Consider the following 18,624-nt stretch of genomic DNA (forward strand, 5'->3'; position numbering starts at 1 on the left):
GGTGGCTCGCTATGTGTGTGTGCCACCGAAATAATGTGGGAACAGGGGCAGGGAAAGGATCCCTGCTCGCTGGCAGCATGGCGTGGTGCAGCTGGGTTCAGTGCATGGCCGGCTCCGTGCGTTGCTGAGTTATTTTCAGGTTGCTTGCGTGCAAGCGGAGCTGTTATTGTTTCCTGACTGTTTTTTCCCTTGCTGAAGATGATCAGAAGCGAAGCTGCCAAGGATTTCGTGTGCTCTTAACTGCTGAATAGCAACCGAGTGGAGAAGTTGGTAGAATAGGCAAATTTTGCAGTAGTTAAAACTCGTCTAGTTTTCCTACAGACTGCCTCCGGAGCTCTCGTTGTGTTACTGGAAGGAAAACTGCAGTGTTTGGAGGCAGAGGACTAAGGAGCAGTGCTGGAAGAGCCCGCTGACACGCACTTTTTGAGCTGCCTTGTCCTTTAAGGGAAAAAAAACCTCGGAGGAGGGAGCGGGAGCTGCAGGAAACCGTGCTTTGCTCGGCTGCCTCTTGGTCAGGGGACAGCTTGCGAAGGTGCTTGGATCCCGGAGGTTGGCGGAGGTATAGGAAGCAGCCCTATAGAAGGTTCTGCTACAAGAGCCAGGCTAAAATAAGCTTTTGTGCGGCGTTTGCTGGATATGAAAGTCCGGCTGATGAGGTGGGGTTTGCTGCGGCTTTCTGTTTCGCGTGGCTACGGAGAGGGGTTGCAGTCGCTACCGGAATGCGAGGCTTGTTAAAAGCTTGTTTGATCAGCTGTTGTCTCAAATTACTCGGAACCACTTAAAGCTTATTGAACGGTTCATATGTAAATGACAGGACAATCACAGTACCACTCCAGCAGTCAATTACCGCAACTTAAGCACCTGCTGAGTACTTAAGTGAAGTCTCAAAAGGCTGTAATCAGGCCGTGTGTTTTTGGCGTTTACGTACGCCGCCTTTTGCTGGCGATCCATCCCTTTGGTTTCCAGACGGTAGCATACATAAGGACCCCGAGGATGAGGGAGTCACCGTGGCTTTTTTGTTATTTTTTCCCCACGAACTATTACGAATAGCAATACGTCATCTGTAAGCGACAAGTCGTTGCTGCGAGCTGTGACGCTGCATCAGGTGGGCTCTGCGTAGCTGAGGCCCCACTGCTTTGGGGCGTCGGTATCCCCGCGGTCGTTGTAAATTAGAGTTAACTACTTTTTCTATTGACTGACTTGTAACCGTCCTTGCCACGTGGTTTCCTTTACCCTTCAGTTCTCGGTGTGTGCGTTCTTCAGTGTCGCTCCCCGGTTATTAAGTACAATTTCTTGTTGTTTTTCCCAAGCGTCTATTTAAATGGGTTGCAGGGCTAATTTAGCTGCATGCAGGCAGCAGGCTGTTTGTCCTACGCCTGCTCTGCCCATGTCCTTTCCCTCACCTCGCTCCCTCTGCTCCGCGCCTTCACTTCAGCAGTGGGGCTGAGCCCTCAGGAATGAGCCTCTGTACAGATGCTGGGGTTAAAGGACCCCCAGGAGTTGAGGATGCAAACAGGCTAACGCTGGAGTCTCTGTGGATTGTTTTTTTATTATGATTATTATTTTTTGTCTTTAAAAAGTGATCCTTTTTAGTCTAGACGCACCTCGACTGTGTGTGACATGTAAAGGGTGAGAAACTTCTGCCTGCTTGCACGGCTGGAAAAAGATTTGAAGCCTCGAGGCACAAACGATGCCTTTCAAATACGTAAACACCCTCCCCCAAAATGCAAGAGGCAGAAAGCGTGAAGAGCTCAGAGCTGGATTCCTCGCCTTGGTCTGCTTAGTTTATAAAACAAAGGATAACTTGGAGTTGTTTTTGGTGCGGTATGGAGGGGGTGTCCTGCTGGAGTTAGTGGCTACTTCCTACCGACTTCAGTGTGTATGAGTTCCCTTCAGCTCCTTACATAACTGAAGTAGATGTCAGAGGGGAAAATGCTGCTCCTCATTTGCAAGTAGGAGTATCTGGTGTGTGCTTATAGCTCTGTGCAGCAGCAGTTGCACGTCTGGAACGGGTTTGGCAAAGCCAGGGAAACAATCTAGTCTAAAATCTGCAGTTTCATTGCTTCCACGCTCAGCGTGCCTCATCCTTTGTGCTGCCCTGACTCGCAGGGAAAGTCACCTCCTTTCACCAGAGCCACGGGTTTGCGTTTCCAAATGTTGCTTATTCTCAGGTGGGGCCGTGCAAAAGGCCAAGCCCATAAGAAGGTTACCAAGCAGCTGTAACTTACAGCACTTGTGTCACTTCAGAGTTAACTTTTGATGCCTCCTCGTATTTGCTGACGAGGTTTATGTAAGTGGCATTATTTTATATAGAGGAACACCCCTAGCATTAATCCCAGAGAATTTAATCGCCTGAATTAAAACCTGTCAGCACCTTAGCACCTTGCTCCACGTGCAGCAGGCATGTAGCAACGCAATGCAAGGCAGTTATGCACTTCCCACCCTCACTGCCTTTGCAGTGGAGAAAGCAGAGCCCCCAGAAAGCCCAAGCAGAAAGAAATTAATGAAAAAATGACTGCAGTACTGTCTGGGAGGGGGCAGCGGGGAAGCTGGCTGCGGCCGGCCGGCCTGGTGACTCAGCTGCCTCCACAGCGTCTGTTTCAAGTCCTGCAGCGAGGCCCAGCAGACAGGCTGCAACCCTGCTCGTCCTTGTGATACCATCTCAAAGACAGGAGCCAGTATAAGCCCGCAGCCTGCTTTTATCTCTGGGGAGACACTGCAGGGAGCCCCGCGGGCTGGGCAGCTTGTCTCCTGGGAAATGCCTGCTCTTTATTTGAGAGGTTCTTCTTGAAGCTCTGGGGCAGTTGAGGAGGTTCTCCTCGAAGCTGTGGGTGCTGTGGGTTGCACCCAAGGGATGTCAGCTCTGAGAGATGTGAGAGTTCAGGGCTGAAATGGGAATCTTGTCTACCTCATTGACAGCCACTGCCGTGGGTGCATGGGAGGGAAGGGAGGAGAGGGCAGATGTGCTCAAGGAATTCACATTTCCAGTCTCAGCATTTTTTTCAGTGTATGTGTGAGGCATTACTTAAAGGCACGCACTCAACCCTTGCCTGCATACCATTTTTGAAGTCTCTTTTTCAGTCTTGCTAATGCATTGCAATGTAGTGACATTTCAGGCTCTAATTATTTAAAAGATAATCCAAATTTCTTCTTCTTTACCCAGCTCTATGCCTGGCTTGAGCTTCCCTTACTTGGTCCCTATTGAAAGTGCATAGTGATGTGTTCCCTACCTCCATGTGGGACGCTGTACTTCTGGTGTAAGGGAATCCTCTGATATTAAACCAACAAACCACGTGGATGCTTTTACTGCAGCAAAATTATGTTCTATAGTTCTTCATCACTGGAAAGTTACCACCCCTCCCTACCCCACAGCAAAACAAGTTATGCTCGTAAAGCTTCTCCAGCACACCTATGTGGGTCAGGTATCACATCTCTCCACTACTCTCATCCACGTATTTATGCAGCCTGCCTCTGGAGTAGATTCTGCTTGCAGCAGAATAATGATTATATAGTTGGGCAGGCCAGCATTTCCAGATGCAACAACATACTTCACTTCCACATATGAAACAGCAGTATTTAAAACCCCTGACCCGCCCTTGCATGACCCATTTGTCTTTACTCTCTCCTGCATCAGTAGGGTGGAGACATGGACAAGCTGGTTCCTCTCGTCGTCCCAATAACAGCACCAGTCAGGCATTTTAGAGAAGGCAGCTGGTACACTTTTGGTCTTTTTTTGTTTGCTTGCTTGCTTTTTTTTATCTCAAGTAAATTCAAAAGAAGTATAGAGATTTTTTGTTCCTCTTCCAGTGCTCCCACCATTTAGGAATTACTTTCTGTGTGTTGGCCTGTACAAAAATTGACAGATCTCTGTGGCATCCTGGACAATAAGGCATGAAATCATTCTTGCTCGTGCTAAGACAGCAGTCAGCAGCACTGCCCCTGTACACTATTTACTGGAACTGGTCTAAATGCCACTGCTCCAAATGATTGCAGGCCAGGAGTTAAACATCTGTTTTGAATGGAATTAAGGGGACAAAACCACTTCCAGAAGTGCTAATGCTATGTATTACAGGCTAGAATCTATTAAAAAAAGACACAACATATGCATGGATTTAGTGGTCTTGATTGCCTTCCATCATGAAATTTTTTCTAAAGATCAGTTCCTGTAAGAGCTGTGGCACAGTAGAACTGACAGTCTAGCAATCTCCTGTCATAGCTGAAAGTCACGTGGTGTTTTTTTTTTTTTTCAGGCCATATCTAAAAACATAAACATGTTTCTTTCAAAACCACATTTATCTGTAATTTGGCAGACTCCTTTTTTTCCTGCAGACCTCATTCACAATGTTTGCAAATATTCAAAGACAGCATGTTTAAAGACAACTAGTGCTAGCAAGTCCTTAGTCCTGTCTCTGGCACTACAGGTAGAGGAGAGCTAAGCTAAAAATCCTAAATGAAGTAGAATTTCTCAGCAATAATCTGAAAACTGAACATCAAATTCATATTATTATTTTAATAATTATTATTATTTTGAAAGCTCACAATATTGAATAGAGGATGTCTTGTCTGTATTCAATTTTCCCTATGTTATTTTCCCCCTCCTGTAGCAGGGAGATGGTTATTAATCCTTGGGCCGTTGATGTCTTTGTTAAGCTCCTCAGATTTCTGAGCACCTCAGAATACTGAGTCAAAATCAAATTTTTGAGAACACCTTTTGTATATGAGGCACATTTAGATACTCCCTCCTTTCCGTAAGAGGTGTGTTAATAACAAAAGGTTGATTGTTAGGAGCACAAGGCAAATGTCTGGCTGCATGGAAATAGCTGACAAGTGCTAATGTTCGGTATCTCATCCGATAAAACCATGTGGAGGGAGTAACTGCATGAGGATTTCATTAGAAGAATATGCAGCTGGTTTTTCTGGCTTTTCAAGCGCAGACCGTATTCCCATAGGCTGTGCTGGGCAGTTACTATGCTCTGATTTCCCTGTTCTGGCCTTGGCAGCTGGCTCTGCCTTTGACTGTCAAGCACCTTTGGCAGGGCTGTGCCCGTGGATGTGTCTGTCACTGAACACGGCGGGCAGCTGGGCCACGGGGCTCTGAGCCTGGGACATGGCTGGTGTGGGTGTTACAGGACATCAGGCAGACACAAGCTCTCTCTTCATGTTTTGCTTTGGACATCTGAAGAATGAGAGTAAAGGCTGCAGGGTTGATAGAGGAAAGCAATGCAAATTGCTGAAAGCAAAGAAACAGAAGCTTCAGTTCTGTGCAAAAAATCACACCAGTGCTAATGCTGTTATGCCTAAGGACATTATTCCATTCATACAGCATGATCGTGCTTTTAATGAGCAGGTAAAAGTAGTTGGCAGGTAAATGGCATAGTCATGGAATAAGTATTACCTTCTGTGGAATTGAATTCTGTATTTTTGTGTCCAAAGCACACGTAGCAGAGTCTAACATTACCAAGAAACCAGGGCTGACATTGACCTGCCTCTGGGAAGAGAGGGGAAAATCAGTACAGGGGCTACAGAAGACAGGCTTGGCACAAGAAGAAGTAAAAAGAGGCAGAAAAGTGGATGGCTGGATGGTGATATTTTGCTGAGTTTGTGCATGTGTTTATTTTCTAGGTGTGATATCTGAATTAAACATTAGCTATTCCTAAGGGTTGGATACGTATGCGTACCTTTGAGTGCTGAGACACGCATGGATACAAACACCACAAGAAACAACATTAAAAAACCCCATCAAGGCTGCAAAGTCACACTGGAAAATGCCAAGTGCTGAAATTGTGAGCAAATGAGCAATCCTATTTTTTGCTTTCTTTGTGCTTGTGCATCATAACCCAGTTTTTAATTACATGGTTACAGATTTATTTATTTTTTCCTATAGGGCACCAGGCTTGGTCAGTGTGTATGACAGACAGTATGTGCTCTCTAAGAGAGTAATATGTCCCAATCCAATGCTTGCCTTTTTTACTGTATGCTGTCCAGCCCCAGCTCTGAAGGAGTATGGTGTGCAGCTCATCACCACCACATGCGAGTGCTTCCCATTGCCATCCATTTAGCTTTCACTTCTGAGATGAGACACAGGTGATAAAACAGCAAAAGCCAAGCACTATCTGCCTGTCATGGGGTCTTCCCTTGTAAGTGCCAAAGAACTGTTTTGTCAGACAGTTTGGTATTCTGCATTCAGGTACAGTTCTCACTGACTTTGGTCACAGCTGTGCATACTTAGTCCTGCATGTCAGGTTTCCATGAAGCCAGGGCCCTTGGTTCTGAAAAAAAAAAAAAAAAATCATGTAAATAATGGCCATTAGATTAAAATGTGGGCTGAAGTGATTTGCCTGGAATTTTGTGACTGAAGCCCATATGGAAATCAGTTTCCTATATAGCCTCCAATGGCTTCAGCCATTACACCTTAATTTCCTGTCATCTTCTGGCTCACCCACTTTATAGCTCCCAACTTTTGCAACCGCTGGAGCAGGAATCCAGCAGACACTCTGTTCAGCATAAAGCTGGGCTTTTAGTTTCTCTCTCAGGCTGATATGCAGTTTGGCGATCAGCCTGGGTGGGATGTTTGTTGCTCGGCTCTGCATCCTTAGCTCATTATATAGCCATGGCAAACTCATCTCTTCCAGCAAGCACTCATTAAGGAGAGTACAGTCCAGTGCCTGAATACTTTAGGCCTCTTGGCTGAGTAACCCTGCCAGGCCCAGTTGTTTTCCCTGTAGGTAGTTCTCAGTGCTAGTTTCTCTCCATCTTTCCTCTGGAGTTTTGTGCCAATTTGCTCCCGCCCCCAGCACACCCTAAGGCTCGTCTCCCCTGCACTGTGAATGCTAACAAAGGAGACCCTGAGCATCTCCAGCATGTCCTTTACTTGTGATATCTCTTTTGGCATGACTCCTACTGGAGCCAGGATAGCCTGATGGTCTCCTGAGGCTGATGATAGCCCTGCTCTACTAAGCAGGCAACTGCTAAGCAATTAGTTCTGTTCCTCCCACTGTCTCCTCTTCCTGTAGTGCTGCCTGACTGCCATGGATGAGATCTGAGGTCGCTCTCAGACCTACTTCTCTCATCCTCTTAAATATATAACTTGGCTGCCAAGTCATAGGTATGTACTTGGCAGCCTGCAATAGCAACTGGAAACAAAACATACGCAATTCTGTATGTTAAAAAAATACAACAGACAACAGTAGAGAGCAGAATCAAATCTGAATTTTCAGGGTGATATGAGGTTCTTGCTTATCTTGGATTAAGTTTTTAGCGTGGATAAGCCTTTAAAGAGTTCCTACTGGAGAACAGATGCATTATCTGGACAGCTATGGAAACAGAGGGAAAATTAGGCACAGCAAGCAGATTGCTTCATGGAAGTTTGATTTCCCTATGTTGGATTGTCCCCATGTTCATCCATGTGCTCATGAATATCTCAGCACTGCTTTCAGAAATATCTTCCATTGTTAGAAAGCATTGCAGAAATGAATGAGGCCATCTGGAAGAGCTGAGAGCAGGAAATATTCTGTCTTTCAGAGCTGACTTGTTTAGAAGTCTCAGATCACATATTTTCATTGCTTCAAAGTACATTTTCCTAGGTTGTGGCTGTTTCTCACCTTTTAGCTGGAGGGATCTGCTGAAAGGTGTGATCCTCTCCCCATTGCCTCATCTTTATCTGTATTGCCTCTGGCCCCTCTCTGACCCACAGAGTGCTAACTCAGTGGAAAGCATCTCATTTATTTTTGCTGGGTTACTGTTTTGACAGTTTAGGGAAGCGCCTCGCTATGGGGACGAAGAAGGTAAAGAATCAACACAGAGATAAGCAGTGGTAAATGTTGGACGACAGAAAGAATGCCTCTTCCATCAGCAATTAGCTGGCTTAGCTGTAACACAAAACCTCAGCCTTCTCTTGACTTCTACAGGCAGGGAGTGCTTTTGTCAATAAAACTTGTGCCAGTTTGGGGTGCAATCCAAGCAGCACGAGGTGTACACAACAATACTGTTCCACTGTGGATGATCAGTATGAGAGATTTTCTGCTTGAACAGCAATGCTTCAAAGCATCCCAAACATCACAAATCCTCCCTCAAACCCATGACCTTAAGCAACCTGCCTGAGTAACCTCCCCTTTTCGGGGGAACTCACAAACCATGAGCTGACTACTTGCACAGAAAATTGGACGTGTCACGGGACATGGGACTTTAATATCTCAAAAATCCCAAGCTAAAATGTGTTTAATGGAGTTTTGTACAGACAACAGTGCCTTTACAGGGGTGAACTTCTGCCCATCTCGTGTCGGTGACTGCAGCTCCCGACCTTCCGATGGAAATGAGAGCAAGGCCCGAACGAGTAGCACTGAGCTGTTGACAGAAAACATTTACTTTTCCTGTTTCTCCAGTAAGGATTCCCAGGGAGACCGTTGGGCAGAGGTGGGAAGGAGCAGAGCATATGATGTCCTGAAGCTGGAGGAGACTTTGTGAGCCGGGTTCCACAGCTCCTGGGGGCTGTTTCCAGGATACTGCCACATACAGCCATGCTGCAGGCAGGCACTGTGACCTCGGTGAGTCCCCTCGTCCCACTCTGTGTCGCTACCTCCCATGTGTGGCTCTGTGGTGGGTCTGGGGGCTGTAGTGGACCCTATGGGTTGTGTGGACCCAATGGGGCAGCTATGGGGCCATCCTTCAGCCTTACCAGTGAGCACTGCGCTGTGTTCTGAAGGCACAGGCCTGGTATTCCCTCCTGCCTGTGTTGCTGTGGTAGGCGTTGCTCTGCCAAGCTACCCTACTTCCCATTTTTCAGCTGGAGCTGAAGAGGACTGAGAAGTTTAGGTATCTGCTCTTTAGGATTAGAGGATTAGAAACACTGTTTCCTAATGTTCATCTCCAGAGTCTGACCTTTGCAGAGGCTGCTGGCATGATCTTATTTTGGTGTTCTGCTACCAAATTAAATTGAGCAAGAATCGGAAACTCTTGTTGTTGTCTGAATGGCACCAGGCCAGGAGTCACTGAAAGCCTTTTGTGTTTCACCTGGTTTAAGTTTGTAGGCAGAAGGACTTCAGCAATAAGACCCATTTTACTTAAAAGGTGACCTGCATGTACCAGCTAAGGGTTTGCAAGTCTTGTTAATTAAGGGTTTGCAAGTTCTTGTTAATTAAGAAAGGGACTAATCCATCTCATTTTGTTTCCATGAGGTTTTTGGCTTTGCATGGATACTGTAAAATTGTGTCACCGGCCGTTTGCTTCAGTGTTCCCTGAAGATTCTCTCTGGTGTTTATTTAAAGTTCTCAGAACATCAGTAAAGCACATAACCCATCCCATTTTTAAACAAAGGCTTCCTTTCTGCTGCTGCTTAGTCACTGCAATTACATAAATATTATCAGAAACAAATAAAACCGATGGTTTGTTTAATCCATGACTACATTTGATCTCTCAGCCTTCATTAATTCACTGTCAACCGAAGAATTGATGTTCCTTAGCTAGCTTTCAGTGATTTATTCACAACCTGAAGGACATAGAAGAAAACAGATCCCTGTTTTTCCTTTGTTATGCTGGCAGCCTTTAATCTGAGAGATCTTCTGTTTAGCTAATTCACAATCAACATCTGAGAGAAAAGCAGACTTAAAGATATACAATGGCCAATATGCACAGCGCTTGTGTTATAAATATTTTGCTGAGCTGAACAGAGAACAAGAACCCAGTGCTTATGACATGTAACCTGCATGCTGTTTTCTTGCAGACGATAAAACTAACTTCAGGCGTGTGGTACTGGAAGGATGACACTAACACACTTGAATTTGCAAGGTAAAAGAATCCTGTTCAGTTTCAGATTACACAGCTTAAGGTTCAGCAGTTCCACATAAGGTAAAATCAGTCTAATGTTTTGCCTGAAAATCAACTGCGGGACAAATCTATATGTTTATATTATATATAATGGTTGGACTGCGTGATCTTTTCCAACCTTGGTGATCCTATGATTCTATAGATTTGTGTGTTTGTTTCTTGGGACTGGAGCTTGTGAATGTTAACTCTGTGACACTGAGTCACCATCTCTGGAGGTTGTCAAGAAAAGGCAGAGGAACATGGTGCAGTGGGCATGGTGGTGATGGGTTGATGGTTGGACGAGATTATTTTAGTGGTCTTTTCCAACCTTAACAATTCTATGATTCTATTACATTTTACCCACTGATGGAGATAAACAGAAATGTGCATTTACTCTGCACTACTCTCAACATGAATCTACTTCCAAGGGATTGCTGAAAGCGTGTGCAAGTTTTGCTGTGTTCCAGAAACCGTGTGCTGGAGCAGCAGTGATGACAGTAGGATGGCCTCCCTGGCACGGAGAAGTGGAGGTCCATAGGCTGATACATGGCAGTGAGAACTGAAGGACTGTGAACCTTTTGGTTCTGCAGGAGAGAAAGTGCATGTAGCTGTGCTTGGAATTTCTGAGACAGTTGTGGATCAAGATTTTACCTGGCATGAAAAATTTCCATACATTTAACCACTGAGGAACAGCTGCATCCTCCCCTCCTCCCTTCCCAAGCACAAGGCAGGCAGTGTGGTTCCCACTGCCACCTCCCTGCCGTGCTGGCAATTCCCAAGCCTTGGTCACAGTAGAGCTGGGCTACTCACTTGTTCCCTGACCACAGGCTGATGCAGGTGCCTTTCATGGTCTGAGTCTCAGCTGCTCCAGCCAGCTTGTCTTGTGGGTTTGGGAATGCAGCTGGCTCTGTACGGTGCTCTCTTGGGCAGGAATGAATTCCACAGCCATGTTTGATGCCTCTGCCATTTGTGGTCCCGAAGAAAAGCTTTGCATTTTGCATTTAAAATGTCTTTCCTGAGACAAAACCCTCTTCTATCTTCCTACATAAAGTACTAGTGGATCTGAAGGTCAAGAACATATATAATGGTTAACGTACCATGAATATGGTTAAGATGGAAATTAAAAGAAGGCTCCTATTCACTGGTGTTGTTAGGACCAAGAGGGTCCACTTGAGACACAGATGACTTGAAGGGTTTATGTGACGCAGGAGACAGCAGGAGGACCTTTGCTTACTGTGTGCTTCTTTGTTCTTGAAAGCAATATCTCATGTGGACCTCACCACAACCCAGATGTTTTCTTTGCATCAATTAGAAGACAAAATAGATATGTTTTTGTATCACTGAGTTGATGTCTTTGCGAGTTGATGTCTTTGCACTGCTGTTAGAAATGTAAATGCATACTGCTGCATTCTCATACTCTATTTCAGCTCCAGTCCAGCAGCTGAGGAGAACCTTAAAGAACAAAAATATGCTCACTTACAGGAAATATGTGTCAAGACATTAAAGAGGTATTTCACTTCCACTAAGCTAGCTCAAGACGGAACACAATTATTAGGGTGGGAATATTTCATCAGTTGTAGGAGGATCGTGTCTGAACACAACAGGTGAAGCAGGAGCCACCTGTCATTTCAGCAGGGTGGTTGAGTGGTCTGAGCAGAGAAACAGGGCCAGACATGCCCTGTGCTGAATGCCAGCTCAGGCAGTAGCCTGCTATGGCTTTGGTAAAGACATTCAGATCTCTCAGAATGAGGTAATAATTCTCATCTACTCTAAAGAGTATTGTGAGGTAATTAATTCACCTTTGTAAAGCACTTCAAAGATTAAAGTATTATTATTAATTTTATAAATTCACAACATGGTGTGGCTGACTTTCATCCATTACTTAAAACCTCTTTGATCTAAATAATACGGTCACGATTCATTATATTAGCAACTAAAAGGGCAAATTCAGAAGCAACCTTGGAGGTGAAATGTCCTATTTCTCCCAACATTCCCAGCCTGCTTTGTGGTTATAATGGTTGAAAGTTATTTCGGGATATCTGCCAAACACATGCCTGGCTTTGTGAAACTGCATGCAATAAGGACTGTGTGCACTGGGTAGGTAATGTCACTATTCTGTGACTGGAATTAACAGTGTCTTTAAATACTACATATTGGTCAACTACTAGAATTTTCCAAGATGAATGCAGTGCTTCGCTCCCTGAAAAAAGGCTGTCTGACAATGAGAGAAAAATCTGTAAGCTGTCAAAGTGGATAAAACATGAATATGTGACGCTGGATGATGTCAAATGTGAGTAACTGTTGGTGTCCTGCATCAGCAAGGCATTGCCCAAAGAAGTATTTCTACTATGATTGAGCAATTTTTGGAGGAGCAATTATTATTATTTTTTTGCTCTGTATTTTCAGATCTTGCTTTCCTTTTGAAAGAAGAAAATGAGTCATATCTCATGCTACCATTTGCAGCAGTTATGGGGTATGCCATTTAGGATTTGTTTCAAGAATTACATGTGTGCATTGGGTAGTGGAGGGACTATGCTGTGTAGAATATTAAATCATAGATTTAAAATCTCTTCTCTGGGGGGTTAGTGGGAAGCAAATGCATTTTCTCCTTGATATGCAGAAAAATAATCCTACCACTTGCTCGAAAGCATTCCACTCGGTTAGATAAAGGAAACTAAGACCTTGGGCCTAAATATCCAAAGGTTGTTATTCATCTTAGTCCAAGTTAAATGCAATGTTTGACAAAACTCTTTTTCATAATAATCTGGTGGTGCAGACTTACCAGTGACCTTTCTATCTTTTATTCAGGAATAAGAAACTGGATGAGTTTCTCATGGCCCTGCTTTTCTACATGTCTTTTTACCTGGAAAAAATTGCCCTGGAAAAGAAAATCAGACCCTTGATTTCGTGAGTATAGGACATCGGGGTGTAAATACCTGGAACTTGTCCTAGCAAATCCAGACTCGTGGGACAGTTTTTGTGGCAGTGGGATTCTGCATCCGAGCGAGGACCATTGCTTGAGCACAGACTGCCTGTTGGCCTGGTTGCCAAATGGAAGTCTAAGAAGAAAAAACACTGTTACACCTCCTGCCCCTTTGGCCTCTGCTTTCCCAGGACATCTGAACTAGTCATTACTAATACCCAAACTGTTGTGTGCTCTGGTTTGAATCGCCATCCCCCAAATCACATTTCCCAGTGACAGCATTAGCATCCAGTCCTTTCTGCTTGCAGAAGCACCCACAAATCACAGCTGAGTTTGCTGGGTGTTAATTTGTGCTGTGGGTCACGTTGCTCTAAGAACTCATTTCTAAGTACTTTGCAAAGCAGGTTCAGATGCCTCTTCAGCACTAGAAACATGTTACAACATGAGAAATATCTGCTAGGCAAGCAGTTCCCAAGTAAGGGTGTGTGACCACATTTGCCACCCTGCGAAGTGGAAGTGTGGATGCCAGAGGAACAGTTTAGGAGCTGCATTGTTAGGGAGTTATGTGCCTAGGGAGAAAGTGTTACAGAGCTACAAACCATGATTATGACAAACCTTAACATTTTGCTGGACTCTTTGATAGTCCCCGAGAATTGATTGATTGTTTCATTAAAACACACAGTGATTGTTTTTTTCACCATTAATGAAACCTCGATATAAAGAGGGGCTGATTTATCTGAAATGAAGAAGAGACTGCTGGAGGATTGCTGGCCTTAAGGAACTGATTTGTTCCATTTCCATAGATTGCCTGATGTTTCTCTCATTGTGCAAAGAATAATGCATACAGAAAGAAAATCATCAACATAATTTCATACACAAAAGTCTTAGGTCCAGTTGAGGAAGGATGAGGCAGACACTGCATTGGCCAGGACATCTCAACATGGCTCGTGTCATTAGGTGGTGTGGAAAATGCAGAAGCAGATTCAAAGAGGAGTTTGAACCCATTGCAACATGGGTTTGTATTTCTTGGGTCGGGGGGGCTGTGATGGTAGCTACCAGCTATAAGCTCTGGATAATCTCTGCCAGAAGAGATTTTTGGCTGTGTTATGGCACACGGTGCTCCCAGAGTGACTGATATTCTGTGATTCTGTGATGTCTTTTTGTGGGAAATGTATAAGAACTCTGAGCTTCCCGAAGGGATATTCTGCAATTCTGCTTTACTGAGATTCATTTCCTCCCCTGAAGGGAAGCAGTTTGCTTGTGTGTAGTATAAAATCAGAGAAGCTCAGAGAAGAGACATTAGCCATGCAGAGGTCAGGATATTGATCTATGAAAGCATAAATACAAAGAAGAAAAATGAAATGACAACAGGCATATATAGATCTTACTTAATGTTGAACTTTATCCTTAGTTGTTCTTGCACCTAAGCTGACATGGAGGACCAGGTGTGAAGAACTTTCTGACACTGCAGCTTCACTGTGTCCAAGGTTTTCTATTTCCTCCCTTATCCACCTGGTCTAATTCTGAACTTGGTATATGTTATATTTCACATCAAAATCACACAAATATAGGAAGCACTGCCTTTTTCCTTCTGTGCAGTAACGTTCTGGAGTAGTTTTCTACTAGGAAGTACTGAAGACGTGGGAAAAAAATACTTTTTTTTTCTGATGATGGAGCTCTGTGAGCTTGTGAAAGGGATTTTAAAACCACAGAATAGAATCATAATGACAGAAAATTACACTTGTGATAAGAATCCTGTGGTATGTGATATGCTTATGTATTTGAGAGGATGTGAAATAAGATTGCACAGCCATTTGCTTTCCTGTACGTATCCCACTTAAATCCCATGCTCAGGGCTGTTGCAAGTTGCTTGCTCAGGAAGAAAAATCCCTCCCCCTTCCTTCTTGATCTAATTAATTTCAGTGGCTTTTTGCTTTCCTGAGTAGTACTGGCTAGGTGCCACAGGCAGAGACAGACTGAAGGCAGGACATACTGGTACCCCTCCAAGCTGGTTAATGACACCTATAATTTGCTCAGCGTTAAACTGACTGACAGGTTACTTGAAGACTGGGCTTGATGACTTGCCTGCTTCTTTAGCAGCCCGACGTTCCCACACAGCAGTCACAGCCAATGTCTGTGTAGTCCTTGAGCTGCTCTTACAGACCTTGTGTGTGAACCTTCTGAAGCAGAAGACCATCCTCATCTAAGACCGTCCTTGCTTAAGAAGTCATTGCTTTCACACATTATATTTCCTTATGTCAGAAAGAGTTCCTGTAGGAGAAAACCAGATCTTTTGTTTTCTTCAAAAGAGACCAACCAGTTTTCCAAAGCAGCAGGCGTGAAGCATTGCCCTGCTGGAGACAGCCTGGGAGCATTCACCTCTGAAATATGCAACTAAGAACAAAAGCTAAGCAGTGGTGAATGAGACATGAACGGAACACGGACTATTATTTCTGTCCTTTTTTTTTTCCACTTACTTTCTTTTATGTCTTTTAAGTAAAATCTGTTGGATTTTATTAGCAATTATCCTTGAGAAGCCTGGAGTAATTGTCCTAATTATTAAAGGTGGGTTGTGTGGGAAGCTTTACAGCTGGAGGCCACCAGGGACAGATAAAACAGCTCTCCCCAGCGCAGAAGGAGGCTGGCAACTTTTAGTCCTGTAGTGCTCCTAGCACTGGGAGACAGCCGGGTGGATTACAGGGGAAGCAGAGGAAATACAAAGCTCTTTGGTTTGGCATTTCCTTAGCGTTTGATCTTTAGTGGTTTAAAATAAAGGGTTGTGGGGTCAGCCGTTCCTATTTAGAGGCCATCCCAGCAGCGCTTTGTGTGCCTTTTTGAAGAGGAGTAAGTGCTGTCTCTGAATGTGCCAGCACCACTGCTCCAGGCTGCCCAATTGCAGAGTCTATGCCTGGAGACATCTCTGTGTGCCTCTAGGGCTTTCATGTAGGCTGCAAAGAGGGGTTCATAAGCTATGCAAGATCAAAGACAGCAACCTGAAAAGCTGCAGGCATGGAGCTTGCAAGTTCTGTGGGGCAAGAGAGGCTGTCTCTGCCCAAGCACTAGGCCTGGCTGTCACAGCAGCACTACAGAGCTGTGCTGGAATCTCCTGAGCTTGGCCTTATTGCAATGTGATGGTGTTGTCATGCGGTGTGTTGGCTTGTGTGCCTGAAAAATATGCTTACTTCTCAGGAACTGTCGATCTTTCTAGCATCCCTTCCCTAACTATTTTTTTTCTCTTTATTTTAAACAGGACTGTGATTTTTCTGGAAAATAAAGAAATGGATGATGTGTTGGCGAAGTTAGCAGTGGCCAGGATTTACCTTGCCAAGGTTTACAGTAACCTTGTCCTTGGGAGAGGCATAGCACCACAGAGCCACACGTCTCATGGAAAGTAAGCCAGAAAATGATTTTCCCTGACATGTCAAGGGCCACAGCAGCCTAAGGCCCCTTTTGAGTGAAGGCCCAAGGCCATGCTTCTTGTCAGTCTAAGGGTTACGAGAGGACTGTGAGGTCTGGTGAGGTATTGGAACAGGTTGCCCAAAGAAGAAATGGAGTTGCTGTCCCTCCAAGTTTTCAAGAAAAGGTTAAGTGTTGCACTGAGAGACGTGGCCTAGAGTGGTCTCAGGCATGGGCTGATGGTTGGACTGGATGATCTCGGTGGTCTTTCCAACCTTTATGATTCTATGAAGTACAGACTAGCACTGTTCTCCCCGCAGCTCTTGCTAGTAACTAACTCCAGAAGTGTTTCTGATGAGCTGTTGCCAGCTGATTTGGCACAAGTTGTAGCAGAGCTCTGGATACCAGATGGTGAAACTGTAGCCCTGGTATGCGGAAGCCGTGTTAGATATACAGAGCAGGAAAGTTTGATGGGCTCAGCATGAAAGCCAACAGGACAAAAAACAATGCCAACCACACATCTCACCCCTGCCATTTTGACTAAACCTTGAAAGCAAATGGTTGTGTGCTTGCTGGTTGCCATTTATCCCTGCATAAATTTCTGTTTATACCAAGTTTGAGAAAGTCTTAAGACTATTAGTGAGGACAGGAGAACCTGCTCCTGAAGAGCAGCAAGAGAAGGAACTAGAGACAAGGTTATGCTGGGAACTATGGGTGTTAGAAGAGTAGGGAAGCAGGGAAGATAGTGCATAGATTTTTTGAAGCAGTGGAGATCAATAATTCTCTAGATGCCTTAAACCCAGTAAAGGACTGAGAGGGGCAGAAAGCCTTTGTGGGAATTAAAAAAGATGAAGATTGGAGATGGATACACACAGTGTTTCCTTTCCATGTTTCCTTCCCTTGGCAGTAGCCACTACGCACTCCAGTCCCTGGAGATCTTCTTAGAGCAGTTTCAGGCATGTTTTTCTAACAGCTGCTGTTAAACTGCTGCCAGTCTTCCATAGGAGCTGCAGTCCTTTTCCTGCCCACCTGCAATGTGGCTCCTGGCAGCAGCCTTGCTGTTGTCTGCAATTGGAGGAACCTGGATTTCCTCCTAGCCAAGAGGGGAAGGTACATGGTGGAGGCAAAGGGAAGCTGGAGACTGCTGTCCCAGTGAGGCTTTAATGACTCTAATTGCTGGATCCTGAAAATGAACAGCACATTCTCATTGTATCCTGGGATGCTGGTATTTCAGAGGGTATTCCTGGGAACAGTGTTGTGTACCAAATGCCTGCTTCCAGATTTCTGCTGAGGAGAGCATCCCACTAACCTTCTTGTTGGCTGGACAGGGTACATCGTGACAGCATTCGTAGTTTCTATTGGGTGGCCCTAATGCCTGCACTTATGAGACCTAGTATGAGGAACTTACTGCAAAAAGCAGCTTGAATCCAAGGACTGGATGCAGCTGGATAGAACAGCCTGAGCTGCATGCCCAGCTGGTTAGCTCTGCTGCCTCTTTACTCATTGTATTGTCTGGTGGGCAAACCCAGAGAGCTGGAACAGGGAACTGTTGTCTTCAGTATTTCCATCACAGTGGGGGTTAGGGACTGGCTGTGGTTTGGGACGCTAGTGTCTGGGCTGTAAAAACACAAAGAGCCACAAAAGGGCTGTGTCTTAACACATTCACAATGTAAGGTGTTGCATGCAGAGAGACCTGAGTTACTCATAGCAGGGTGGTGGTAGCTGACTACAGCGGACTTCAGAGTTAGGCTAATGCTGAGCATGTCACAACATACAGCACTTCTCATACCATGCAGCAATTACATAAATATAAACCCTTCCAGGCTGACTCAGTTGAGCCTTAAATGTTATCTGGAGCCTCCCAGACCATCGTTACGTGAACTGCCAAAAACAAGAGCTAAGGGACAGAACTGATTAGCACTCCCAATTGTAAAAGATGATTGGGAATTTTATCAGCACACACGTGTTTTGGGATAGAAAAGGTCTTTTTTTTCAAAATGGAAGCTGTGGTAAGGGTTACTTTTGATGATTTTTTTTTTAACTTGAAAAATGTTTAAATTTGAAAGCTGAGAAACTATTGATAATCCCCAGTTTCATATTTTATTATAACCCAGCTATGGTGTTGAAGCTTGTGCTTCTTCCCATAATTCACCATAGCAACATCTTAAAGAAATTGGATTCTATGTTGGGAAACTATTTTCCCTTCCAGATCTGCCAAACGTCCATGTTCTCATATGAAATTACAGATTTTTCATGTGAAGTCTTTCTCTGAAAATTTAAACATCCTCATCATAACCATTTACATGATTTGTAAAATGCAGCATTAAAATCTTAGTTTGATATCCTCCCAGACTGGAATTTGAAAGTCCCCCCAGACCTGTTATTTGTGCATGTTAGCATGAATTCTTTTGTGCCTCCAACGCTGAGGAAGGAATAGGTGTGTCTGGCTTTCTCCTTTTAAGTTGATGGGGGTTGTGCAACCTTTTTGTGGTGCCAGCTTCCTT

The 18,624-nt window shown here is 44.5% G+C and overlaps 1 protein-coding gene across 1 annotated transcript in view; it reads left to right on the forward strand.

The window, feature by feature from the left end:
* ZBTB1 (zinc finger and BTB domain containing 1) overlaps positions 1-18,624 on the forward strand; it is a 53,715-nt gene that overhangs the window by 30,247 nt on the left and 4,844 nt on the right. The window contains exons 3-6 of the mRNA XM_065749073.1: positions 11,970-12,091; positions 12,208-12,274; positions 12,610-12,708; positions 15,975-16,115. Coding sequence (XP_065605145.1) covers positions 11,970-12,091; positions 12,208-12,274; positions 12,610-12,708; positions 15,975-16,115 — 429 coding nt within the window. The remainder of the gene's footprint in view (positions 1-11,969; positions 12,092-12,207; positions 12,275-12,609; positions 12,709-15,974; positions 16,116-18,624) is intronic.

The sequence above is a fragment of the Cyrtonyx montezumae genome, unplaced genomic scaffold (genome assembly GCF_038088225.1).
Source record: "Cyrtonyx montezumae isolate F1298 unplaced genomic scaffold, pur_monq_1.0 scaffold_10, whole genome shotgun sequence".
NCBI lineage: Eukaryota > Metazoa > Chordata > Aves > Galliformes > Odontophoridae > Cyrtonyx > Cyrtonyx montezumae.